This window comes from Astatotilapia calliptera, chromosome 4 (assembly GCF_964374335.1).
Source record: "Astatotilapia calliptera chromosome 4, fAstCal68.1, whole genome shotgun sequence".
Taxonomy (NCBI): Eukaryota; Metazoa; Chordata; class Actinopteri; order Cichliformes; family Cichlidae; genus Astatotilapia; species Astatotilapia calliptera.
This window is the reverse complement of record NC_137425.1, coordinates 19,078,764-19,105,927: the sequence shown is the minus strand read 5'-3', so window position 1 is coordinate 19,105,927 and position 27,164 is coordinate 19,078,764. Positions and strand designations below refer to the sequence as shown.

The 27,164-nt window shown below is 39.6% G+C and overlaps 2 protein-coding genes across 4 annotated transcripts; one reads left to right on the top strand and one right to left on the bottom strand.

Moving 5' to 3' along the window:
- Positions 1–1,278: 1,278 nt before the first annotated feature.
- sgsm3 (small G protein signaling modulator 3) lies at positions 1,279–14,286 on the top strand. 2 transcript variants are annotated; one of them, XM_080300929.1, is made up of 22 exons: positions 1,279–1,913; positions 5,667–5,735; positions 5,906–5,991; positions 6,741–6,804; positions 7,446–7,657; positions 7,780–7,887; positions 8,116–8,259; positions 8,383–8,578; positions 8,708–8,853; positions 9,052–9,285; positions 9,423–9,605; positions 9,787–9,942; positions 10,041–10,095; positions 10,699–10,748; positions 10,947–11,099; positions 11,191–11,261; positions 11,488–11,536; positions 11,673–11,758; positions 11,864–11,986; positions 12,200–12,260; positions 12,379–12,450; positions 12,963–14,286. In XM_080300929.1, the coding sequence occupies exons 2-21, from the start codon at positions 5,729–5,731 to the stop codon at positions 12,448–12,450; spliced, it is 2,256 nt and encodes a 751-aa protein (XP_080157055.1). In that variant the 5' UTR covers positions 1,279–1,913; positions 5,667–5,728; the 3' UTR covers positions 12,963–14,286. The 2 variants fall into 2 exon arrangements, with proteins under 2 accessions (XP_080157055.1, XP_026021045.1); XM_026165260.2 differs by lacking the exon at positions 12,379–12,450 and having other exon boundaries at positions 1,284–1,913.
- A 931-nt stretch (positions 14,287–15,217) lies between these two features.
- gtpbp1 (GTP binding protein 1) lies at positions 15,218–23,500 on the bottom strand. 2 transcript variants are annotated; one of them, XM_026165261.2, is made up of 14 exons: positions 23,033–23,500; positions 21,406–21,517; positions 21,088–21,268; positions 19,283–19,466; positions 18,868–19,032; positions 18,608–18,731; positions 18,335–18,449; positions 18,107–18,251; positions 17,832–18,014; positions 17,511–17,646; positions 17,129–17,307; positions 16,775–16,936; positions 16,447–16,497; positions 15,218–16,299 (listed from the first exon to the last, which is right to left on the bottom strand). In XM_026165261.2, the coding sequence occupies exons 1-14, from the start codon at positions 23,225–23,227 to the stop codon at positions 16,183–16,185; spliced, it is 2,049 nt and encodes a 682-aa protein (XP_026021046.1). In that variant the 5' UTR covers positions 23,228–23,500; the 3' UTR covers positions 15,218–16,182. The 2 variants fall into 2 exon arrangements, with proteins under 2 accessions (XP_026021046.1, XP_026021047.1); XM_026165262.2 differs by lacking the exon at positions 16,447–16,497 and having other exon boundaries at positions 23,033–23,498.
- Between the last annotated feature and the right edge of the window lie 3,664 nt (positions 23,501–27,164).

The window sequence follows — 27,164 nt, the reverse complement described above, 5'->3', positions numbered from 1 at the left end:
TAAGATCATGGGTTCACAGTCAGAAGGATGTGCAATATGAGTTTTCATACACACACACACACACACACACACACACACACACACACACACACACACACACACACACACACACACACACACACACACACATGCACACACAGATAAGTAAGAAATTAAAATGCAGTGGCACAGTCCACATTCTCAGCTACAGCATCAAAGAGCTTCCTCTCGTCACGCACAAGTTTCCTCTGAGATGGGAAAATAACTGATCATTTGGTTTTAGCATTCATTTAGCCTGGCTTCCAAATACTTACATAAAATGTGCAAGGTGCCATCCCCAAGTGCCAGTTTCCTCTAAGAGTACACAGCAAAGATAGTTGGCTGGCATATGGAGATGGATAATAGTGGATGGTGGGAGATGTGCGCTTTAATGTTTCCACAGGAATCCTCACTGCAGTCTAGTGTTTTAAAAAAACAGCAACAACAAAAAACTATCCAATAAATAACAAGTATTACCAGGAGCTGTATGAGGATAAAGCTGAAAAGTGCTTGTATGAGAAGAACAGCACGTGCCTTGAGTTCTGTGGGTTACATTATGCAGATCATATTAGCTTTGTTAATGATTTTGTAAAGAGGTAAATCACTGACACTGACAGTGGCACCAGCAACTTATAAACACAGAAGCCAAGCAACTGCTCTGTGGCCCCGAGAGCCAACAAACTTCCCCTCTCCTCGGTAAACACCCAATGGATAAACTAGTTGGCATCTTAGAAGGAAAAGAAAAGGACCACATGGATTCAAAATGCAACAGAGCATCACAAAGCTGATAGTATGTTCAAATGTTCTGATGTTATTTATGTTGTTATTTATCATTTCAGATTAAATTATTATTATGGAACTCGCTGAGAGGCATTGACGTCAAGCTGTGGTTTGCATGCTCATCACTCAGAATGCTCATCACTGTAAAATAAAGATGAAGAATATTGATATAAAGGACAAAAGCATGAATCCCTTTAAAAAATAATGAAATGATGATTAATGATAGTAAACTTGAAATACTAAACTAACAATAACTAAATCTGAAAGACGTTATTAATGTTAAAACGAATTCATTCGAGAGGGTAGGAGAAGGCTTTTGTAAAACACAGCCATCTTGTGGAGTAGTCATGTAAGAGCAACGTGATGTGGCTTCAATCAGCAGCTAATTAGATTAAAAATTAAGCTGCTGTCTAATGCTTAACAATATTAGAAAGAAGGAAAGAGAAGGGACAGTGGAATACGCTGTATTGTGCGTGAATACACTTTAATACCAATAAGAGTAAATAAATTAAATAAACATTAATTACTGTGAAATAACAGTGATATATGCAGTGACAGTTGAGGTTTCTCATTTGCAGTTTCTGTCTTTACCTATTTTTAAAGAGGTTTATTTGAAAAAAAAACCCAAAAAAAAAACAACTCAAGCAATTGGAGTTAGCACAAACTCCCATAACAGCTACTGGTTGACCCGTCATGACTAGCACTGTTCTGAAACGTGTCTGGTTGTTTTCGTAGCTGGTCTGAATGAGGTAAGGGAGTATCAAAAAAAAGAAAAAAAGAATGAATGAATGAATGGAACAAAAAAGAGATACGTCGTGTGCCTGCGTCACCTACTCCCCACCTGCGGAAGGATATTTTTGACTGAGAATTGTAGTTCCGGGATCTGGCGCTACTTCCCACGATGGAAAAGGAACTGGGAAAGCCTTACAGGGCGTAAGAATACGTCGGAGTTACACGTCGCCACTAGCAGGTGCACAGTATTGGGAAGTCTTACGTCCGAGGCGAGAGATGGCAATGGCATAGCATATGGCGTTTTCTCTTTAAAACTATAGGGGGAAAACGAAAAGGCACGTCCTCCAGAAACCTTAGCGTGCGTTCGCTAGAATAATGTCACGGTAAGTTAATCGGACAGGCCTTCCGTGGTACACCGTTTTGCACCTAACTACTAGCTAAAAGCTAAACGTAGCATGTTTGGCTAACAGCTGACAAGTCAATATGAATGTATGAGCGTTAAATTTCATGGCTTATTGTTTGATAACATTTGTGGTGTTGACCAAATGTGTTGTCCCTGATGGGGGTGTTTTTTAAGGAAAGACAATGTTGTGTTATTGTCTCGTAGCTGCAACTGACGTCAGCTGGGGGTTTGACGTAACAATAATTGAATCATATCTGAGCATTGTGCTTCATACATATCTTTAAGTTAATAAAAAAAACTGAATATTCAGTGAGATTTGTGTGTGTGTGTGAGTCGGTAGCATCACGTGTGGTCTACCATTAACGTTTCAGCATTTCTGGGTCAGCTGAACGGTTTAACGATGACACATACAAAGCTGACAGATGCTGCAGTCTGTACCAACACAACAGATGATTTACACTCAAACGTGCCTCGTAGTGCTATCAGACGCAGGAGAGTCACTTGTTGCCTTATGCATAACCTTATGGCTTACTGACAACAGAGCTTGGGTGTTGCAGATAGATGTTGACAAGAGTGATGCAGTGCTTTTTTGTCATACAGCGCCTATTCCCTGCAGGTTCTTGCCTTACACTCCATTGAAACGAGGAAGTAAGGGTATTTAGACGGGAGTTTCCAGCACTTTCACTCAAAGAAGTGGCCTTCCACGAGCATCCCTTTGCGTGTATGTGTGCGTAAGTCTAACTGAGACTATAATTAGATGCGATGCATGCCAGTGTGTAAGAGGGGAGACACACACAGATGGACTGCCAATGAGACTGAAGGTGTGCGCCTGTCATTCTTCAGCCAAAGCTAGATTTGTTGGGCACAAGGCAGAGATGCTCTGGCATACACCGACACCCTTTTTTTTTCTTCTTCTTCCTTTGGTGAGGAGGCGACATGAGTCACCAATGTTGTGGTTAGTGAAAGGGACAGCTGGGGGAGGTGTAAGGGGAAGTGGAGTGGGTAGAGCTGATTGGGCAGGCTGATGGGGCAGCACAAACTCTAATTAGAGTAGAAGTAAGAGCTTCCTTATAGTGTTTAAAAGGAAGGGCTTTGCTGTGCACGATGCATACTCTTGGCCTGTTTGCACAGCAGGATGTTGCTTGTTGGTGTTCTTACAACAGGGTGTTGACCAGTGTGTGTGCAAACACTTGTGAGTACAGCCACACCTCCGCAGTGAAAAGGATGTTATTTTGTTTGGAGAGGAAAAAAGCATGAAAGACCCTTTGTTATAGGTCCAGGAAGGTCCTCAGATGAAGTGATTTGATTTGTCTGTGCTGTTTACATCCTTGGGAGAACAAAACTGTAACAAGTTAATGATTTCCATTTATCACATGCATGTGAGAGCATTAACTTCCAAGTCACCTTAGTTCTGTTCATTTCCTGAAAGTTGTGACTTGTTTCTGCCCAAGTTTTGCCTTTCTCGACAAAATCTAAAATACTCGATGTGTTTTATTAATCACATGCAGAGTCACAATCGTATTTTATGTATCCGTGTTTGCAAACTTGGTGTTCTTCTTTGTAGTATAGAGCGCATTCTGCGATGACTCTGAGAATAAGGATTGATATTATGAGAATAAGGATTCATAGTGGGTTACTCAGAACTTGCTCGTTATGTTTGTTTCGGGTTTGCGGACGAATTTTGCTGTCAGATTACTGATATGTGCAACAGTTTGCAGGATGGATTTTGTAATGTTTGGTTTTCTTTGGCAGGTGCTTAAACTGTTAATGTTCTTGTAAAGGAGATGCTCTAAAATCCCAGGCCTCCCTCAGTTAGACAGAGCTTCCCTGAAAACACTTGGCCGTCCTCCAGACCTCAAATTGATTTCTCATCCCTTAAGTCCTAAATCTCCCTTCATGCCGCAAGCCTGCTGCTAGAATGAATCATTTTGGCAGCGTGTTTGCATGCAGGCGAGCCTCTTTTCACAGGTTATGGTTGTAGTTGCTTAGATTCCAAGTAGTGGTTTGTCTTACTTATATACTGTATTATTTCTTCTCTGGGGCAACAACTCGTTTGTTGTATTTGCCCACAAAACATCTATCAAACACAAACCATATATAGTGTTTTACTATTTGTATGCAAAAGACAGAACTGAGACTTGAAATCTTCTTAGATGCTAATGGCAAGAATCCATCATTTTAGAGGGATATTTGAAGTTGTCCAATAACCATATATCGGCCATTACACATACATCTTCCTGATATGCCTATGTGACTTGTACTTTGTTAGAAATGCTGCAGTGATTACTTAGAAAAATTGAGCCAGAATCATCGCACAATTACTCCAAGAATAGTTTTCTAGCTTTCTGTTTTGTAAAGGGTAAAATACAAACTGCATCTTTTCATTAAAGTCAGATTTCATCACAAATCCTCCAGAAAAATGTTGGGTTGTTCCCAAGCACAGTGCTGTTTAAATGTACACACAAAGGCTGTAAATAAATCAGTGTCCTCTAGACCATTCTGACTTTAGAAAAATGTCCTTTTATTTTGTTGTTGATTGTTTTGTTTTATAGTGAGCAGAATCATGGTCTGAATGCCTTAAGGGCGAAACATATACAGACTCTCTGTAGACTTCTCTTGTTAATCTTTTTGTTTTATTTATTTATTTTATTTTATTACATTGTTATTAGAGTGGATATTATACCGGAGCAGACAGTGGGTGAAGGACAGGTTCACCCACTGCAGTTACATAGTGTGCAAAGTGTGTGAACCTGAGTTAAAGTTGTGAATATTAACCTGTGGAAACACCATTGTTAATGATAATATCTAAAACACAGAAAGGCTGTACTGAGGTTAACAACTTTGTACCAACAGTTAGATGAGATCATGGTATTTGTCGCAGTGCTGTAGAGGGATGGCCCACTTTGCTCCCCTTCATTGCCAATATTTGCCATGTAATTTATTTATATGCTTAAACAGTCACTTTTTTAGCTTTAATGCAAAGGCTAAAATCTTGCAGACAAAAGCTCATAAATACATGGTATGTTAAGTCTTTGTTGTGTGTTTGTAGGCGCAAGTCATTTTATGGTTTTCTCACAGAATGTTAATTTTACCCCAAGATGTGCGCTCTACATTTAGAGCATCACAACACACATTTGTACATACACAAAGAGTTTAGTAGAATAGTTAGCCTCTGGTAATTACAGCAGTCATATTGCCTTGAAGAGAGAAACAAGAATTCTCTTTATCTCGTGGTTTTTTTTTTTTTTTTTTTTTTTTTTGTTTGTTTTTTCTCCTCTCTGTGTTTGTGCCGAAGCTCTGCATGTCCTGGAGTTCGTTCTAGAAGAAGGGGCACTGCCTTGCTTGTTACATTGTTGTTGGTCTGTTGGACAATTTCTTTGTACTTGATTGGTTTGAAGAATGGCGTATTTGTTTAGCAGTTAGGTAGGTTTACATTATAGTAACTTGGATAGTATCAAAATGGACTGAGGTCCTGAGTAACTGATTATGGTATCCGAAGGATTTCAAACATTACAGTTGCTACTGAAACAGTGAAGACAAACACATTTATAATGTCCGCTAATTTGATGTGGTTAGTGGTTGTAAAGGTCATTTATGTGTCTGGAGATTTTCCCACAAACATACGGAGTGCTGTCAGCTGGAGGACTGACTAGCTTCAGCATCGTTCTGAAATATGCAAATGTTTACGATCTAAACTGCCAACTGATTCTCAGCACCTGTTTCTTTCCTATAGAGTGGCTATCTGCTGACTTGTTTACTCCCAGGTGTCCCACCATATTGAACTCAATCATCAAAATGTCAGGTATATTTGCAAAATGTAATTTCTTTGCAGAACTTTGGTGTGTGTGTGTGTGTGTGTGTGTGTGTGTGTGTGTGTGTGTGTGTGTGTGTGTGTGTGTGTGTGTGTGTGTGGATTTAGCAATAGAAAGATGGATATAATAAGACCTTTTTTTTTTTCTTTTTTTCTTTTAGGTACCTACACACCAGCTCCTGGTGGGCCATTCTCGGCTCTTACCCCAAGCATGTGGCCCCAGGACATTTTGGCCAAGTACCATCAAGTAAGAATATGGTTTCCCACATTGTTGATAAAACAAGTTTCTTGAGAAATCGAACATTTCAGATTTTAGAAATTGAGGAAAAAAATATTAAAGGCTGTCACACATCTACATCCATCTTTATTTAGTTTTCTTCAACAAAAAAATGGACTAATCAAATGCTTGCTGCCTACTTCAGTTAAAGATGTGAGTTGTGGAGGTTAATAAAGAATATATTAAAAAAATTAAGTGCATTCAAGGTTATGGTCCCACAGTGAAAGAGGGGTGGAATTCCCTTTAGTGTTTGCCCAAATCAAAGTGAAATAAAAGTTTTTGATTGTGTATAATCCATGAATTGGTTTGGTATGAATATCAGTAGACTTATCGTTTTTGTTTTCTGTGTTCTATCAGTTTCATTATCAGGTATTTACGACTAACCTTAAATATTTAGTTTTTAAATCACCAATTAAATAACCCACAGGTTTGTATATAATGTATCTGAGGTTACTTTTAAATTGAGAGGAAAAACGTAGTTAAAATGTGTTTTTGTGCTGCCGGTTTATATCTAAAACATCTACTGTAGCCTGTTTGGGCGACGGTAACGTTGTTCAGCAAAAGTTACCATGGTGATCTCATCAGTTTAAAACACTGCTCCTTTAATGGCACTGAAACCATTAATCTCACTTCTTTATAGCCACGTTTGTTTGATATAGTCATGTTTCTACTATGAGATGTTCACCGATTAAATGCATGTCACTGTTTTGTTTCTGCAGAAAGACTCTTCACAGCAGCCTGAACTCCAGTATGATGAATTTGGCTTTAGGGTGGACACAGAGGGTATTTCATTTATCCATGTCTTCTCTTTTGCTCTCTCTCATTCACATACAGACAATTCTTTTCTGTCTTAAAACTTTTTTATCATCATTTGGTGAATCGCAGTAGGGAAAAATTTTGTTTTTTAGATATGAGCATAGTAGCTCTATTATGTAGGTGAAGTGCATGTGATCTCAGGGTTTTTCCAGCCTTGACCTATTATGACAATGAAGAAGGCTATTTATTGAATCGTCTTTGAGTGTGTATTTTGAGTTTTAAACCCCAGAAAAAGGTTTTGTTAATCTATCAGCCAAATTTTAGTGATTTTAAAAAACAATCCAAATACACACAATTATGGTTCCAATGTCATGAATGATGAAAGCAGAATTCTCTGCTTCTCTGAAGTGTGCTGGTTGACAACTCATGCAAAAGTAGACTACTCTCTCCAGTCCTCCTGGAGAGAGTAGTCTCAGCTGAGTTTGTTTTAAGTGAAGCAGCTTTCATATCTCTGCAGTGAATGCCCACAGTATTGTAGCTGGTACCATTTTCCATTATTTTGTTCTCCTTAATCCAAGAGTTTGTAAGTTATAACAATTTTAATATAGAGCCTGCACAGATAACAAACTAAAGCTGAAGTTAAGGCTGAATATATTACTTTCTCTTAGATGGTGGGGAGCCTAAGTCTTGGCTGGGCACTGAGGGCTCGCCCCAGCGTGAAGACCCCCAGCAGCGACTGCGTTGGCAAGCCCACCTGGAGTTCACCCATAACCACACAGTAGGTGACCTGACCTGGGATCTTATTGATCCTGTCCTTCCACGCTCTGAGCGTTTGCATTCCTTGGTGCTAGGAGGAATACCTCATAGTATGAGACCACAGGTAAGCTTTACCATCAGTGTTGTTTCTTGTAGCATTGACTAGAAGTCTAAAATACTGTTAAAGCAAGCTAGTTATATAGTGATGTTACTGAAACATCGTTTTTTTTCCCCCTCCTCTCCTAGCTTTGGATGCGTCTGTCTGGAGCCCTTCAAAAGAAGAGGACCTCTGAGATCTCTTACAGAGAAATCATCAAGAACAGCTCTAATGATGACACCACAGTTGCTAAACAGGTAAAATGCCTAACTGTATAAATGTGTGAAGACTTATTATTGTAATTATTATTATTAAGTTCAAAAAGTACTGCCTAAACACAGTCAACAAATCTGTCTGACACATTTGGAGATTAGACTTCAAGCATTAGGGTGTTTTGCACTATTTTTCTTCATTTGCTCTGCAGAATCCTTAAAGATCTTTCAAATAATAATGGGATGATCCCATCTTAATCTTTTGTCCCTCAGATAGAGAAGGACTTGTTACGGACTATGCCAACCAATGCGTGTTTCAATAGTCTGACCAGTGTTGGAGTGCCAAGGCTGAGACGTGTACTGAGAAGCCTAGCATGGCTCTACCCTGACATTGGGTACTGTCAGGGCACTGGCATGGTAAGAACACATACATAGAGAGTCTGTCTGATCAGTTACATTACTCAGAGCAGCTGATTCAGCATAGAAGATATTCTCCTCTTTACGCTCTCATTGTTTCTCATATCTGTCTCATCCATCCAGGTTGTTTCCTGCCTGTTGCTCTTTCTCGAGGAGGAGGATGCACTATGGATGATGTGCGCCCTGATCGAAGATCTTCTTCCTCCATCTTACTTTTCCTCCACTCTGCTGGGCGTTCAAACGGATCAGAGAGTTCTCCGCCAACTTATTGTTCAGTACCTGCCGGCCCTTGACCGCCTTTTGCAGGAGCATGACATAGGTAGGATCAAGCATCAAGAAAGATGATGAGAGTTTAGTCCTTGGGTTGTGGAAAAAGGGTTGTGAGTTGCACCCTATACTGTACATTGTATACAGTAGGTAACATCATCTTCTTTTTTTGAACATCCAGAGTTGTCACTGATCACATTGCACTGGTTCCTGACATCATTTGCCAGTGTGGTGGATATCCGTCTGCTCCTAAGAATCTGGGATCTGCTCTTCTATGAAGGGTCACTTGTGCTTTTCCAGGTGACACTGGGCATGCTCAAGATTAAGGTTAGCCACAGTACTTCTGCTGAATCTCAATAGCCTCTTGCAGTTTGTATTTTTCTTGAATGCTTTACATTTATTGTTTTCTTTAGTCGGTGTGTGCAGTTACCAATTAGATTTTTTTCTTTGGGGGAGAGCAATTAGGATGGAAGATTAAGCCATCATCCTAATCCTAATCTTATTTAATTTACTTCTTTACTCCAGGAGGAGGAACTTGTGTCATCAGAGAACTCTGCATCCATTTTTAATACTCTTTCGGATTTGCCGAGCCAGCTGAGAGACGCACCTGCAGTTCTAGGGGAGGCTATGAGGCTAGCAGGGACACTCTCCCAAGAAACTCTGGAAGCTCACAGACACAAGCACCTAGCCTACATCCTAAATGAACAGGCACAGCTCAGCAATGGCAACAACACAACACTCAACACCAATCTCAACAAGGTCAGTCATTATAGTATTGGCATAATTTATTAGTCATGTGGTTTAGACAGGGAGAGTAGGAGTTGTATATTTACTTCTAAAAATTTTGTTAAACAAAAAGAGGGGAAAAAATTGAGATTTTATTGATAAATGTTTAGGTGGTGAGGAGGCAGTCGCTGCGCAGGAAATCCACCCTGACCTCCCTGCTTTTTGGGGAGGATGAGGCAGAAGCTCTGAAGTCAAAGAACATAAAGCAGACTGAGTTGGTGGCCTCCTTGCGAGAGGCCATAACCCGCATTGCAGAGCACTTCCATTGTCTGGATCCACGCCACTCCAGCACTGTGAGTGTTTATGTCCTGTTCTGAACTACCAATCAACCAAAATAAACAGAGCATCAGCCATGCTGTACTTTCATTTGCTGTCTGTAGCATTATAATACTTCCAAATTGTGGAATTAATTTTAAGATTATTATTTTCTCACATTTTGACTTCATATCGATCCGTTCCATTTTTTCTGTCTAGGATCTGACTCCAGACTACTCCATGGAGAGTCATCAGCGGGATCATGAAAACTTTCTTGTGGTATCTCGCAACCGACGGAGACGAGCAAAGGCTTTGCTAGACTTTGAGCGTCATGATGATGATGAACTGGGCTTTAGAAAGAATGACATCATCACTGTGAGTCATAATTTACAGAAATGCTGGCAAAAAAGAAGCACAGCTTTAACGCCGTCTGGTCTCTGTGTCTCATCCTGCTGTATTCTTCTGTCGCTCAGATTATTTCGCAAAAGGACGAACATTGCTGGGTTGGTGAACTCAACAGCCTTAGAGGTATGTGGGATTTAAAAAAAAAAAAAAAAAAAATTATATATATATATATATATATATATATATATATATATATATATATATATATATATATATATATATATATATATATATATATCTATATATAGATCATCTATATATAGATCATCTATATATAGATCATCTATATATATAGATAGATGGGATATATAGATAGATAGATAGATAGATAGATAGATGGGATATATATATATATATATATATATATATATAATTTTTTTTTTTCTATTTTTTTTTTTCTATTTTTTTAATATAAAGAGCTCTTTTTTTTAATATAAAGAGCCAAAAAAGTTTTATTGATCTAGCACATTTAAAATTTTAAAAAGCTGATCCAAAGGCAGATGTATTTACATTCCACATTTAAAAATGAAAAACAAAGTAAAGAATTATACAAGTGATAATAATAAAAATGTGCAAAATAAGTAAAATTGTGTAAAAGATATAGGATAAAATTATAAAAGGAATCAAGTTAAAGTAAATGCATAAGTAAAATGTAACAATAGAAACAACTGATATAAAAGATCAGTAAGTAATTATCTGCTGTATGATAAATTTTGTCTTTAACAGGCTGGTTTCCAGCAAAGTTTGTTGAGATCCTTGATGAAAGGAGCAAGGAGGTATGCACATTCTTACGTTATTCTCTTAATTAAAGCTAAGCACTTTGAAATTGTCCAGTTAGCTGATGTTTCTTCCAGTGTTCGATGTCATCAACTATGCACCAGGTTTTGTCTTTGCTTCTTTATTATTGTAATGTCCTGACTGTCGAATCATACAGTGTCTTCAACAGTGATTGACGATCTCGTACATGTCTTCAGTACTCACTAGCAGGTGACGACTCTGTGACAGAGGCAGTGACAGACCTGGCCAGAGGGACTCTATGTCCAGCTCTGAAGGCTATCTTTCAGCATGGTCTGAAGAAACCATCTATACTTGGAGGGCCATGTCACCCGTGGTTATTCATAGAGGAGGTAGGAAAACGTTTTGTCATCATAGTACCATGTATCACACATGCGTCTGTCAAACTGACAATTTAAATTAAATCCTCTTCTTTTTACTCAGGCGGCCAGCAGGGAGGTAGAGAGGGACTTCAATTCTGTTTACTCAAGGCTAGTCCTGTGTAAAACCTACAGGTGAGGTGTACATAAAGTGTTATTCTTTGCTATATTAACCCAAATTGTAATGTTCTCCACGGGCCATCAGGGATGCACTTGACTTTAATTAGCATTGCATGATGCTTTGTTAAGAACATAAATGGGCCATTTACCGTTAACTGTATGCTCAGTGCACTGTGTGCTTTTTGCACTACTGCTAGTAGAGATTTGGAAGTAACAAGTGGTTGTCTTTGGGATTTACCAGGTTAGATGAAGATGGAAAAGTACTAACCCCAGAGGAGCTGCTTTACAGAGTGAGTGAACACTCTATTTATTAATAACCAAGTGTTTTGTCAGTAATATGAGGCTTAGCTTCTAGTCTGTAAAGTTGCCGTGTAGCACTGAGGACTGATAAAGTGCATGACTGTTTCCCTTTGATTACCTTCTCAGGCAGTGCAGTCAGTCAACATGAGCCATGATGCAGCACATGCCCAAATGGATGTCAAGTTTAGGTCTCTTGTGTGTGTTGGCCTGAAGTAAGTTTCATCACACATGCATGTGGAATTGAAATCATCGAAGTCACTCTGTAGAATCATATTTTCATACCGAGTCTGTCTGAATCTTAACATGTTTCTCTTCAGTGAGCAGGTGCTGCACTTATGGTTGGAGGTGTTGTGCTCCAGCATGGCGGCTGTAGAAAAATGGTATCACCCATGGTCATTCCTTCGTAGCCCCGGATGGGTTCAAATCAAGTGTGAGCTCAGGTCAGTCTGCTCAAATCATGGATGGTTACCGAGTGTTAAATTCTTGAAGTTGGCTGTATCTTATCCACGAGCCATCTTTTGCATTTTCCACACAGAATTCAGTCGTGTAAAAACAGGAATATACATGTGAAAGAAGCTTGAAGGGTAAAAGTTAAACAAAGTGAAGCTGTGTATCAATCAGGATAATGATTAACAAACTTGTTTTCTCTTCAGGGTCCTGTCAAAGTTTGCCTTCAGTCTCTCCCAAGATTGTGAGCTTCCCGACAAAAAAGAGGTGAGTCAAGGAGCATGTGACAGCTTCTCAATATAGAGCGGTTGTGAGCCAGTCTTACTATCAAGGACGACTTGTTAGAACTAAGTGACGAAAAACATTATGACTTATACTGTTGCAGAAGTCTGCTATTCTGAAAGCAGAAGTTATGGAAGTGCTGGTTCAGCATCACCTCTTTAGTTGGGATCTCTAGGTAATGTCGCTCATCAAACTATCGGTAGATTCGCGTAGGTATTAGTGTTCTTTGTCTTCTTTTACCCTTCATTTTCAGAGTGAGGTGGCACATTTGTAGAATAAATCTTTGAAAGAAGAAAATTTTCCATGTCACTGTAGAAGTAGACTAGAAATGGCAGTTGCTAGTGCTATTAGTGACACGCTGCCATCTCCTTCCTGCAAGTCAGACTGTCTCCTCTGGGGGGAAAAAAGCTGCATCTCTATAAGATCTACTGATTTCACTTCTATATTATTATGCTGACTGTAGATACTATAGTCATCATGTGCGGTCAGTATCATGATTTTTTTTTCCCCTTCAGACTCCAGATGGTAACTCGTTGTGTTGTTTTGTTTTTTAATTAAGGCAATATTCTTTTAGGCAGATAATAAAACATATTTTCATTAAAATTGCTGATTAGTGTTTCTGTCAGGTGATGCATTACTAACTTTTGACTTCAAGTAAAAGCTTTCCACATTTCATTTATGTCCCAGGAAAAGGAGCAGAAGCCACTGAAAGAGGGAGTGCAGGATATGTTGGTGAAACATCACCTGTTCAGCTGGGACATTGATGGATAAATGTGCAGCAAAAATGGCTGAAACCTACAACTTGGTCTCAAAGTCATAGCTTAGCCCTTTTTTTTTTTTTTTGTTTGTTTGTTCTTTAAATGTTTAAAAAAAAAGTGCAGAGACAAGAAATCTAGACACTACTGTCAGCCTGCTAAAAGAAGTGACTACTTCACCAACCGGTTCACCCTCTCATCCTGTGTCAGTTTTGGACAATGGTAACACCCAAATGACTGAAACTCAACTGGCTCGTGTTGGCTGAAGCATGTGCACATCATTGTACATAATTTAAACGGATCAATACCCAGTACTGGAGGTTTCACTGCAAGGTTTAAAATACATATATATCTAATATATCTATATAAACATCTTGCACACTCCTGCCACAGAAAGAGTTTGGACAGGACAGACTACAACATATGACCGAACAGCATTTTTTTTCAGTACCTGAAGCTCATGGTGCATGAGTGGGTGAGAAATACAATCTATTCTTTTGTTCTGCTCATAATGTTGCCATGACGAACACAAGTTTTTGTAACCTTATCCTAAATTTCATCCTCATCATCCTTTAAAGATTTAAGGCCAAACTAGAACATTACTAAACACAAAGCTGTAAAGTTACAAACTATTTTCAAGTGGAATGTATTTTACCTCAGTATCACAAATTCCACAAAATACTTCATTAAATGTTGCACATGCCAAGTAAAGCCTTGTGAAGTTGTGATATAAAACTATGGGTATGTGTGCTACCTAAGCAGTGGTAGTAAAACGTCTGTCTTGTATAATATAATGTACATGAAGCAGATAATTTGTGTTACACCTATATATGTATAAAAGATAACTACACATACAAGTCTATACTTTGTAATGTTTTTTGTATATGCTTGTGACTATATGTATCATTAAGGCAATTCAAACATAGGACTTTTTATCTGTATTTTACCAGACTGATCTCTAGCTTTGACATAAACATCCAGAAATAAACTGTATCAAGTTCAGTGAGCTGTGTTACATGTAATGAAACATGTTCATTACTGTTTTTAAGACAAAGGTTTTGACTTTGTTCTTTTGATTTTTATCCCTTAGACTTAAAGAAAATACTTAGAGCTGTTTCTTAGGTCTACATGACTTTTTACTTAATTGTCAAACTAACAGTTCTTTCTTTTCACTAATATCATTTACAGTAAATAATATTTCACCAATCCATAAGTCCTGCTGTACAAAATTTAACTAAAGATTTACTGAAGAAAAACATCTATTCTCCTGGCAAATCATTTTTGCAAAACATTGAGTTACCCCACATTTCTTCTTCTTACTTTGCTTCCAATGAAACAGACTTAAACTTTTCTGAAATGGTCTTGAGCAATAGTTTTGCAGACATAAAATAGCCAACAAAGTGAATCCATCAGCCAAAGGTTTGCAAGGTGTGCAATCTGTCCTTAAGAAGATTGACAAAAGGGGCACAAAAGAAGTGGCAGGTCTCAAAAATGACAACAGAAGAACAGTATCTGAAAGTAATTTTTCTGAACTAAGAGGGGAAAAAATTCCAGCAAAGACCTGACAGGGCTAGAGTTGCATTTGGCTCTGCAGTTGATTCATCTACTGTTCACTGAAGCTTCGTCAGAAATGGTCTCAAGAATCGCTGGCTGTCAAGAAGCCATTTTTGAGGAAGGGAAACTGGCAGAAAAAGCCTGGGGTTACACAACAACTGGACAGAAAGGCAGTGGCAACAGGTCTGATGGAGTGATACCTGCACATTTGAAACGTTTGGTACATAGGAGGTCTGGAGAGAGGCACAACAGTGAGTGTCTGCAGGCATCTGTAGAAACTGGTGGCAACTGTAAGGATTTGACCTGCACTTCAGCCAGTGGTGTAGGGGATCATGTCAATATTGATGGATTTATAAAGCATTAGTACCATCTGGAAAGCATCTGTCAACAACCTCAACATAACAATGATTTTGAATACAGTGCCCCCAAAAAAGCACATCTGGATAGAAAAACACAATAGAACGCTGTCAGTCATGGATTTTTCTTCCCAGAGCCCAGGCCTCAACATAGCTGAAGCAGTGTGGGCTTGTCTTGATGGAAAATGAGGGGTTACATCCATGCAAATAATATTACTGCAAATAATGTCAGAAATATTGAAAATATGGAAACACAATAGCCAGCACTGTTGAAAAGTTCAGTAAACTGTGTTTATTAATGGTTCTTTTCTTGTAGCAAGGGATTTAAAATGTCACAATATGTCTACAGCAACAAGCCATAACACATGGGATATGAGAATTACAAGTAGCACTGCAAGTACGGCAAGTATTACAATCAGTAGCAGCTGCTGAAGTGAGAAACTGTGCTGTATTGGTACTAACACTATTATAAGGTTTGTATATAGACCGACGATGGAAGAATGACGCATACTACTGAATCTAGGTGTGCAAGTGAACTTATCTCAAAAGATAAAGACCATCCAAGAGTAAATGTTCTGCATGTCAAATAAATAATTATAAAACAAAACAGCTTATATTTTCTGTATACCTAGAATCTTAAATCAACTCTGCTACATTTGTGATTTGCATACATTTTGTACATCATTCCAATCTGTAAAACTAAGAGGCAATTAATGCTGTATAAATAGTACAACTGTTTATCATTGCAAATACACAGGGAATTCATGGGTGTCACTAATAGCTGCTCGTAAATATAGGTATTGGACCCTTGTCTTGGGTTTATCCTTCCTCCCTGCCCCTGAAACTGAGCCAGAGGACTGTTTTCAGACACGCATAAAATATGGATAAAATTAAATATATTCATCATCCTGAGTGAGGCTAACCTCAAAAACCACACTGCTTTCAATCACCCAAGCCATTCGAAATGGTAAAGGCAGCTGATATTAAATGCTTAGGAGGTGTATGCTTTTAGTGTGAGACATACCCCTCTGTGTTCCCTTTCAAAAATAATTAAATAAAAAGTATGGGACCTGGTGTAAAAAAAAAAAAAAAAAAAAAAAAACAGAAACCCAATAAAACTAAAAAAGGCGAGGAGTAATAAGACTGAGGAGAGTGTCTTGCTCCAAACATCTGCTTCCTTCATGGTGTGTGGAATGAAGACACTTGGTGGAGTGACAGGAAGAAATGGGACCCGTGGGCTTTTCAGCAGCTCCCTATCCCCGATGAGGAAGGCGCTGCTGTGGGGTTGGTGCTGCTGTTCTGGCCTTTTCCTTTGTGCCTCTGGCCACCCCTTCTCCTTCCACCACCTCCAGACTTTGGCTGTAACGTAGATAGAACGAAACCGCTCAATAAGGCAGTCGCTGCACTGCATCACAATGCCAAAAACAACAACAAATGCAAAGACCAGAGTCCAGTCTCCACAATTCAGCCTCACTGTTGCTTTTGTTTTCTGTCAACACAGTTTACCTTGTTCTCTTTGTTGCCCTCCTTTAACTGAGGGTCATCATCTCCCTCTCCCTTTGAGAGCCAGCCACGAAAGCAAAGGAGATGGAGAGAGTGTACAGGAGTGATGTGGGTGAGTTAAAATTTAGGGTGAAATATTACAAAGCAGTGTATAGATTCACAGACAAGATGTTACATGAGAAAAAAAGAGGAGGAGGAAACAGAAGTTAGAACAGCAACTTCGAGGTAAGTAATCAGAATCTGAAGAAACGCAGGAACTGCACTACTGCGCACACACAGAATTTGTACATACAGCATACAGCTTTAGTACTTTTAATGACTTGTGACTCACCGGTTGTGTCGAGTTGGAGGCTGCCGGTTGAGCTGCTGCTCCCACGTCGTCACCGGACACCACGGTGCCGTCCTCTTTTCGCGGCGGCGCCTTTTTGGTAGACTGCATTTTGATTTGTGGCGGTTTTGAGTTTGATGGCATGTTATTGGTGGATTGCAGCAGCTGAAAATGATATGAGACAACACGTTAGTCCCAAAGAACTATCTGTGAGCACATAAACCTACAATGATTTCTACATTTTGGACATAATCTTAATATTATTTCCAACTACAGCTTTAGAACCTGGCTCATGATCCTCAGATCGCTGTAGCATTAACTCAACATAAACCTTCAGCTTCCAGAAGGCTTTGCTACCTTAGTGATGGTTCCTACAGCTTTGGTGCGCCCCTCCCTGAACACAAGCCTCTGGTCACAATGCAGGTACTCGGGGGTCTTGATGAAACGGAAGTGGACTGAAGCCTTGTCGCCTGTTCGTAAGCAGTCTCTGTTCATGGACAGGATGGTGGCAGTCTGCCTTATGCTGCCACAGTGGACTGAGTGTTGGGGAATATATACGTAAAGGAGAATGAATTGATGCTTACTGTGGTTGTAAAATGACCATTTCAGTCCCATAACATTTATACATACAAATGTTCAATGTCATTTAGAAACTTTGCTATAAATCTTTGCTGAAATGTCCTGCCTTTGCCTTAAGGTGACTCTAGAAACACACACAGAGCGTGTCACTGCTACTCACCCATGGCCTGGTATCTCGGGGATATTGTGGTGGGATGATGCAGCACCAGGATCTCAGCCTCAAACTCCCAAGTTGCCTGTGGGTTTAGCCTCGGGGACACCATTACCATGCCTTTCCTTATGGACGAACGCTTGATCTTTGGAAGGAAGCATATGACAAAACATGTCATCATTTTCACTGCCCTTCTATTATCAAGATGAATAACACTTTTCAAGACCAGCAATAAGGCCTAATGAGTAAAAAAAAACTGCTAACATTTAACTGACCTATGCAATGCCAAGCATCTGCACTAGACAGTGGATGATTTTATTATTTCTCTACCTTTTTAAGAGCAAACGAGGCAGTCTGGCCACCTCTGACCTCCTTCACAGGCATTCTCTTACGGTGTATTGATTTGACAGCAATAGAGATGAAGCTCCCTAGAGGATCGGGTCCCAGCAGCATGGTGTCATTCAGGCGTATGAGCCCACGTAAAGTAGTTCCCGATACTACAGTTCCCACACCCTAAGACATAAACAACACATGACCTGTTTTTTTGCATTAAATTTACATGATAAAATACATTAGGGAGAGCAGTTTATCAGTGTTCATAGTACCGGTACAGAGTAGGTATCATCTATTTGAAACTCAGCAGGCTGATCGTCCCGGTAGGATGTCCTGGAGGAAAGCAGGTTGAGAAACATCTTAAGCAGGTCCATGTTCTCACCGGTCACATTGGAGATCTGAAAGATGGGGCACATCCTGGGGGTGCACAACAAACACACGTAGCTTACAGTGAGACATTGTCTTTCTGCTGCTGAATCTCGCAACAACAGACCCAGTACCTCTCCGAACTGAAGTTTGAAGCGGTGACTATGACGTCGTCCTTGTTCTGTACCAGGACAGGAATTTTTCTACAGCCTGGGGACTTCAGTAACCTCTGCAGCAGCTTTAGGGTCTCTGATAGAAGGAAATGAAGAACACACAAGTTATTTAGTTGTTACTGTAATTTTTTTAGCACGTGAAAATGCAGATAAACAGCATATAAGCTAATAGAAGATGTCTTTTTTGCATAATAAGGAAATATTGCAAAGCAAATAAAACCCCAGAAGGCTTACCTTGCAAGATGTTGGCTGGGCACATGTCTATCTTGGTTACCACTACAAACACAGGCACGTTCAGAGCTAAAGCCAGGCCCAGGTGCTCTTTGGTCATTCCTACGATACCTGCGTTACTGCCCACCTGGAAAGGAAGGGAAAAGTGAATTTTATTCCTACACTTGTATGAAAAAGAAAAAAAAAGAAAACGATTTTTGGGACATCATGGATATTGTACATAGACACGCACACCATCTTCCCTCCCCCTCCCCCTTTCTGACCATAAGCATGCAGAAGTCTGGAAGGTGTCCTGTCATCCCAAACACTGTGGTCTTGAGGTATTTCTCATGGCCGGCCAGGTCTATGAAGGTAATGACCTTAGAGGACTTCTCGCAGATTTTGGTCCAGTCCAGACTTCCTCCATGACTGTCTGGTTTATTCACCACCTGGGAAGCAAGTACAATAACAGAAATCCTATGTAAACATACAGTCTTTCATCTTCCATCAACATTTTCTGTAGATCCTCCATATTACTATTAACGTTCACCTCACCAAACTCATTTCTTCTCACACTTATTTTAACAGTCAACATATTTCAGCACCTCATGACTCAATATATGAACCATCATTAAAAACACGAGTCATTTTCAGAGTTACACTTCTTTTAGAAGTAAAGCACTGAGCATACACACTCACCTGTCCCTCTTGGTCAAACCCCAGGATATCATTGCCCACACTGCTGGTCCTGCCACTCTCCATCTCATGCTTGTGTCTGAATAGTTTCTGGCGGGCAAAGCCCCTGCCGTTGTCCAGCTCACCATGTGTTAATACTCCCAGCAGAGTACTTTTACCAGCATCCACATTGCCCACCACTGCAACCCTGAGAGACACAAGGATACCATATAGGTTGAAAAAAGAGCCCTGGATGCTTCAGGGAACAGAATAGAACTGAACAGAATAACTTTCATTGTCCAAACTGGTGGAAAACTGTCAGTTATCAATTCATACTAAAAACTGATAATTATCAGCACACATTCATACACACACATGCATAAACCATTGGTAAAGTTATAAAAATATATTGCAGCTTATTATTCATCATACTAATTGAATTTGGTACAAATCATCCTCTATATAGCTTTTTACAAGCCAGAGGCATTCTATAACATTGACCTGAGTGCAATTCAGATTCAGTCCAGTTTGTTCCTACTTACCACAGTCAGGCTACCACACCAGACTGAGTATTGAACATGAGGACGATTTCAATCAAGCTGACATTTACTCTTTCCAAAACGTATTCGCTAACTTCAAAGCCTCTTAGCTTCCTCATAAGAAACAGTCTCTGACTAACTTTCTTATTGATGTAATCAGCATTAGCTGCAAAATGTAATTCCTTATCACAATGTTTTCCCAGATACTTAAACCTATTAATGACTTCCACAGACTGAACAGAAAATGAAAGACCTGTTTTAGGGCCTGTGTAATTCAAGACAGGCTCTTTTGTGTTGTCAATGTTAATCAACAAATAGAGAGATTTATAGCATTCCTCCAACCTACGCAATGATGCAAAATCATCAGGGTTGGTATTCCTATGACCGGGACCAACAAGAGTTATATAATCAGCATATTACACCAGCTTCATATTCCCATCCTGTAGCTGTACATCATCTATATAAAGAGAAAATAACAATTGGGATAAAACACACCTTTACAGGTTCCCCGTATTACAAATTATTTCATTAGACAACATGAGTAATACAGACCTTCTGCGAACAATAAATTTCAAAATATCTAATCCACTGTTACCCTCTTATTATTTGTTCTTGCAATAAAATGTGTCCTTGTATTAAAGGCTGAAGTCAGATTGACAAATATAATCCTTCCCTGATCAGCTGTTTGCTGTAAGCGATGTGTAACTGTATTAAGTAGTATCAGTGCAGCGTCTTTTGTGCTCCTTTGTGACTTGCATGCTAACTGCATACAGGCCAACTGATCCATAATAGCTGAGGTGAGGTGTTTTTTAAGCACTCCCTCCATATAATTAGACAGCACACGGGTCAAAGCCACTGGACAAAAGTCAGTAAGGGATTTGGAACCCGGCCCTGTGATTGGTTTAATTACAGAAATATTCCATCATCATCACACTATCATGATCGTAGCTTATGTATGTCTGTATGTTTGTTCCCAAAATCCTCCTAGATGAAACCTGGGCTGTAAACCACCTAGAGTACCAATATTCATAACATCTACAAGGTGATTTATGACTATTATTATTATTATAAATATTTAGCTTAAAATAAACATTTCTTTAAATTTCCTTTAAAATTCTCAGCTGTAATTGTACCAAGTGTGCATCTGACTTTTTCCACACCCGAGGGGCCTCTGGGTTTTTTCAGTAGTTTATCTGATAAAAAATTGAAACAGTCTGGTCAGGACACATGTCACCTGTACTGAACACACTGTGCACTGTTGAAAGTAAGTGTGACTTCATTACTGCTCACCTGACCTCCAGGAAGTCCAGCTCACCCACACGCCTCCGTATCAGATAGTCACGTACCAAACCGGCAGCCTCATTGCGCTCCCGTAGAGGGATCAGGTCAGCATCTAGCTGCTCACACATGGAGTGAACTGTGGCTACTGAGGCCTCCATATCTTTCTCATCCAAACCCCAGTCACCACCATCTGCACAGGAGGAGAACAAGAACAGATGTGTTACAAACTGTTACAGAGTGAATAGGTGAAAAGGCGGAAGAGAGAGACTCGTAATTTACACTACAGTATCCTTGGAATTTGGACAAGGGCTTTTATATATCTCTCACCTGAGCCCATTCCAACCACATAAATAGTCTCTCCACATCCCTCTTCCATCCTGTCTCGTAGCTGCCGAAGTAACGAATCATACTGCTCTCCATTTGGGCTAACAAGTGCCAGCTATTGGGTTCCAGAGAGGGGAAGAGAGAAAACATAAAGAATAACACTGGCCATGAAATTGTTAAATCAAATATTCTTCTTCTAATAACAGTTAATAACAGTCCCGGGAGAGACTGCATCAGGTAAGGTTGTTTAAAAAAAAAAAAAAGAACAGGCATTGAACCAAACATTATTACTTATTTGGGACATTTTAGTTTCACTGGAGGACACTCTCATACCCTGTAAGCAAAAAGAAATCTGAAGGGAATGGCAGGGTCGAACGCATCACCCAACTTGCAAACACAGCTGCTTCTTTTCTCATGACATACCTCACGGTTACATGAACACAGTGTTGTTATCCCTGCTGATATGGACCTAAAAACACCTTGAAGTGCAATGCTTTTTGTATAAGAAGAACCTGCTTGTTTTATGTTTATTTGTTGTGAATGTTGGCCTGAGTGTGTAAGACCTTGGGAAGAGTAGCTAAGGATGAGCGTGATGCTCATGGGGACCCTGATTAAACAAACATTTTTTTATTATTATTTGCTAGTTTTTGTTTCTATCTTTAAAAGAAACCAGAACAAACACACACAAAATGAAATAAGTGAACTATTGAGGAAATGTAGTTTAGGTCCAGTAGTAGCAGAAACATACTTTACTTAGTGGCAGTACATTGCTTTCCCTTTAAGGGCGGGTTACAAGTGTAATAGTACTATCATACTTTATACTAAGAGATATGCATTTGGAGCTACAAGGGCTGTGTTAAAGGCCTGCTAGATGAATAGTACCCAGTGGACTGGGTTATTGAGAAGTTGCTACACAGAATAGCATATCAGTTGCTAACATGCTGAAACTATCAGGAGCCAAAAGTCAACAAGGGACTGCCTACCTGATGCAACTCTGTGCAATGTGTTTATGGGACCAAAAAACACCATTGTAACGTGCAATTTAATACCTGTGGGCAAAGACATGATTGCTTTCACTCTTACATTCAAACATTCCGGATTACGTCAGGCCAAAAACTATTTTTTCATGCTACAAGTTTCGGTATTTAAGAGCAACTTTCAGTTGATCAGAATGGTTCAGCAGCACATATAGCTACAGCCAACAATATATATCATAGGTAGACATTATAGGCAAAACATGTCGGGTATTTTAGCTGGTACCCTGGAAAGCCGACCATATTATCTCATTGTTCTTTATTATCCCGTATGTTTTTGTTTTGGGTTCACAAACCGTTAATAACAGATGAACCATATTCACTTGTTTTGAGAAGTGCTTCTATGTCCAGCTAACGTTAGCGCCGGGTTCCGCTGCTATTTTAGCTGGAACTGCTAACACTTGCTAGCTGTTTAGTGTCAACAAAAGCAGCTCGGTGTCCAGAAAAATCACTCGTGTGTTATATTTGGTGCTTAAAAATACTCCGTAGCTATAAAACGTTAATTACATAGCTGTAGAGGAGAGGCGCATTATTTTTCTCATTCATTCATTCACTGACAGCAGCAGCTAGCATTAGCTTGGCGAGCTTAGCTTTACCTTGCTAGTAAAGTCAATCCCCCGATCCTCGGGCTCGCCATTGAGCACGTCTCCATCCTCGAAACACTCATCCCCGGCGTCGTCGCTGCATCCTCCACGGTCTGGAGCAAATATACTCGCCGGGACTAAAGCATCGGCCAGCGGTACGGAGCCTGGGCTAATGCCTGGCTCATGCGCCGCCGCTATTGATGCCATTTTTATGCCAACTTTGCAGTAATAAATTGCAGGTTTTCTAAACTGTTGTGATGACGGCTGGCAGGCAAACACACACACATATACACACTAACCGGTGCACCTCGAGCTGTCAATTCCAGTATTAGTTAGATATTTGCTACGCTACAGTTAATGACGTTAGCAAGGGTCTCACCGCGCTTTAACTAACATTAAAATAACGCTTACTTATGTACCGTCTGTCCGCGTTTGAAAATGAAACCTACCAGCACCTGAATATTAAAAAGGAGGGCGTGGATAACCGTGTGTTTTGACATCATATTCACCAGTAGAGTTGAAGTCACTGGGAAAATGTTAACAGTGGACCAATACCAGTGAGGGGGTCGTTCATATGATTACAAGCTGGATCAGCCCCTCACACTCAGAGGGCAACAGGGCTCTAATAGCACGTATTCCTGAATTACATGTGCAATAATAACAGTGTGCAATACACATACACTTCTTCTTCTTTTTTATACTAAGTTAATATACTGTGTTGTGTTGTTTGTTGCGTTGTGATGTGTCATATCGTGTCGTGTTGTGTTATATGTAGTGCCGACGTAGGACAGTTTTCCAATTTCATTGTACTACTGTACTATGTACAGTGGGGCAAAAAAGTATTTAGTCAGCCACCAATTGTGCAAGTTCCCCCACTTAAAATGATGACAGAGGTCAGTAATTTGCACCAGAGGTACACTTCAACTGTGAGAGACAGAATGTGAAAAAAAAATCCATGAATTCACATGGTAGGATTTGTAAAGAATTTATTCGTAAATCAGGGTGGAAAATAAGTATTTGGTCAATAACAAAAATACAACTCAATACTTTGTAACATAACCTTTGTTGGCAATAACAGAGGTCAAACGTTTACTATAGGTCTTTACCAGGTTTGCACACACAGTAGCTGGTATTTTGGCCCATTCCTCCATGCAGATCTTCTCGAGAGCAGTGATGTTTTGGGGCTGTCGCCGAGCAACACGGACTTTCAACTCCCGCCACAGATTTTCTATGGGGTTGAGGTCTGGAGACTGGCTAGGCCACTCCAGGACTTTCAAATGCTTCTTACGGAGCCACTCCTTTGTTGCCCGGGCGGTGTGTTTTGGATCATTGTCATGTTGGAAGACCCAGCCTCGTTTCATCTTCAAAGTTCTCACTGATGGAAGTAGGTTTTGGCTCAAAATCTCACGATACATGGCCCCATTCATTCTGTCCTTAACACGGATCAGTCGTCCTGTCCCCTTGGCAGAAAAACAGCCCCATAGCATGATGTTTCCACCCCCATGCTTCACAGTAGGTATGGTGTTCTTGGGATGCAACTCAGTATTCTTCTTCCTCCAAACACGACGAGTTGAGTTTATACCAAAAAGTTCTACTTTGGTTTCATCTGACCACATGATATTCTCCCAATCCTCTGCTGTATCATCCATGTGCTCTCTGGCAAACTTCAGACGGGCCTGGACATGCACTGGCTTCAGCAGCGGAACACGTCTGGCACTGCGGGATTTGATTCCCTGCCGTTGTAGTGTGTTACTGATGGTGACCTTTGTTACTTTGGTCCCAGCTCTCTGTAGGTCATTCACCAGGTCCCCCCGTGTGGTTCTGGGATCTTTGCTCACCGTTCTCATGATCAGTTTGACCCCACGGGATGAGATCTTGCGTGGAGCCCCAGATCGAGGGAGATTATCAGTGGTCTTGTATGTCTTCCATTTTCTGATGATTGCTCCCACAGTTGATTTTTTCACACCAAGCTGCTTGCCTATTGTAGATTCACTCTTCCCAGTCTGGTGCAGGTCTACAATACTTTTCCTGGTGTCCTTCGAAAGCTCTTTGGTCTTGGCCATGGCGGAGTTTGGAGTCTGACTGTTTGAGGCTGTGGACAGGTGTCTTTTATACAGATGATGAGTTCAAACAGGTGCCATTCATACAGGTAACGAGTGGGGGACAGAAAAGCGTCTTACAGAAGACGTTACAGGTCTGTGAGAGCCAGAGATTTTCCTTGTTTGAGGTGACCAAATACTTATTTTCCACCCTGATTTATGAATAAATTCTTTACAAATCCTACCATGTGAATTCATGGATTTTTTTTTCACATTCTGTCTCTCACAGTTGAAGTGTACCTCTGGTGCAAATTACTGACCTCTGTCATCATTTTAGGTGGGGGAACTTGCACAATCGGTGGCTGACTAAATACTTTTTTGCCCCACTGTATGACTGTGCAGTGACAATAAAGAGTTATCTTATCTTATCTTATCTTATCTTATCTTATCTTATCTTATCTTACATACATACATTTAAGATTAATGTATGCAATAATTACTGTGTCGGTTTGGTCTGCTTTGGTCTGACACCAAAATGTATTCAAAAGTTAATATTGTCTGACCTATGTCATTATGACAAGGAAATGATATGTTGTACTTTTCAATTATTATTGTGACCAATGCTCAGTCTAACATTGATCTGCAGTCTGAAAGGTCACTTCTGTTGTACAACCTGTTGTACCTGTTGTACAAAATGTTGTGCTTGACTGGTAAATGTTGTGATTAAATAGCCAGTTTAGTGTAATTTACCTGATTACTGTTTTGCATTTCTTAATGGCAACAATGTGATGTAATGTGTACAATTTTTCATTTTATATTTTCCTTTTGTTGTTGTTGTTGTTGTTGTTGTTGTTCTCCAGTGACAGAAACACTATACTCATAGAGCATAGTGAAGTGCTTTTTTCTTTTTTTTTTTTAAAAAACCCTCTTTTTTTATGCTTCACACCACATTTTTTTTCTCAGGAATAATATGGGAGGCTGAATTGTGAAAAATAGCCTATTTGTTTTTTTTGTTTTTTGACTGTTTTGAGCCCAAATTGTTTAAAGTAAATTTCAATTTTGAAAATCTCTAATAAGCATTAAATATTGCTATTTATTTTTGCTTTCTGTTTTTGAAGCTAGATAATCCTTCCTGGTGTATTACCCTCACACAAACTCTGATGCTCCTGCATTTACCCAAGAATGGTGGCGTATCTATGTAGTTTGATTGACTTTTGTGTAGCTGAGTGGTGTGTGACGTTTTGCATTCTATTTTGTTATAATTTTGCATCACTGTCAGATTGATATTTTTGTTTGTTTGTTTGTTTTTTACTTTTATGTTACTTTAGTTAAAGCTATACATCCTCAACACTAATTGGGAATATCCTCAGAAGATTTCCCACCTACATTAGCGCTCTATTGGTTCTCCTTGTCACCTTGTAATAACAGCTGCCTCCAGTAGTAAATAGTCGTTACAGAATGTGGACTGTTGTAGTATTGCACTCTGACCACTGGAGGACAGTGAACACTCAGATCACCTTTGTGTCAGACCACAAACAATATAACTATTCTCGAATTCTTCTCACCTTCAAGCATTTTCACTAATAACTCTTAAGTAAAATAATGAATTTTGATAATTGTCTGCTAACTACCAATCAACAGATAGAATTTTTTAAAATAGTTTGCATTTAATCTTAAGAAATACACACAAATATAATTGTTTTGTGCTGGTGTGAAGCCTGGAATAAATGTTGTAGTGGTTTGCATTTCATTATCTCATATAATTAAAGTATGTAGCTGAATTACTGGCTTTCATGTGATGATAATAAATAGTTATAATAAATATTCAGTAAATATTGTGTGTGTGTGTGTGTGTGTATGTGTGTGTGTGTGTGTGTGTGTGTGTGTGTGTGTGTGTAGGCGGATATGTGTGTGTCATAAGATCTGCTGACTGCCTTAAGACCACAAGCATGAGCAAACATGTCACATCTCTTTGTCCCACTGAACGTCTGATAAAGGAACTGGTTTTCACAATACTAGCAACAAATATGACATAGCTTTTCCAGATTGATCCTGTAGAGAGATGAACTTTAAAAATAATAATAATAATAATAATTCCACCTGCT

Bases quoted from the DNA above. Each gene is read 5' to 3' on its own strand.
- gtpbp1 (XM_026165261.2), bottom strand. From the start codon at position 23,227: ATGGCATCAATAGCGGCGGCGCATGAGCCAGGCATTAGCCCAGGCTCC. The intron at 19,467-21,087 runs GTGAGCAGTAAT...TGTGTCTCTCAG, and splicing joins CTGGACTTCCTGGAGGTCAG to GGTTGCAGTGGTGGGCAATG. The intron at 18,450-18,607 runs GTAAGCCTTCTG...TCCTTCTATCAG, and splicing joins CCCAGCCAACATCTTGCAAG to AGACCCTAAAGCTGCTGCAG.
- sgsm3 (XM_026165260.2), top strand. The intron at 9,606-9,786 runs GTGAGTGTTTAT...TTTTCTGTCTAG, and splicing joins ATCCACGCCACTCCAGCACT to GATCTGACTCCAGACTACTC. The intron at 10,749-10,946 runs GTATGCACATTC...ACATGTCTTCAG, and splicing joins TTGATGAAAGGAGCAAGGAG to TACTCACTAGCAGGTGACGA.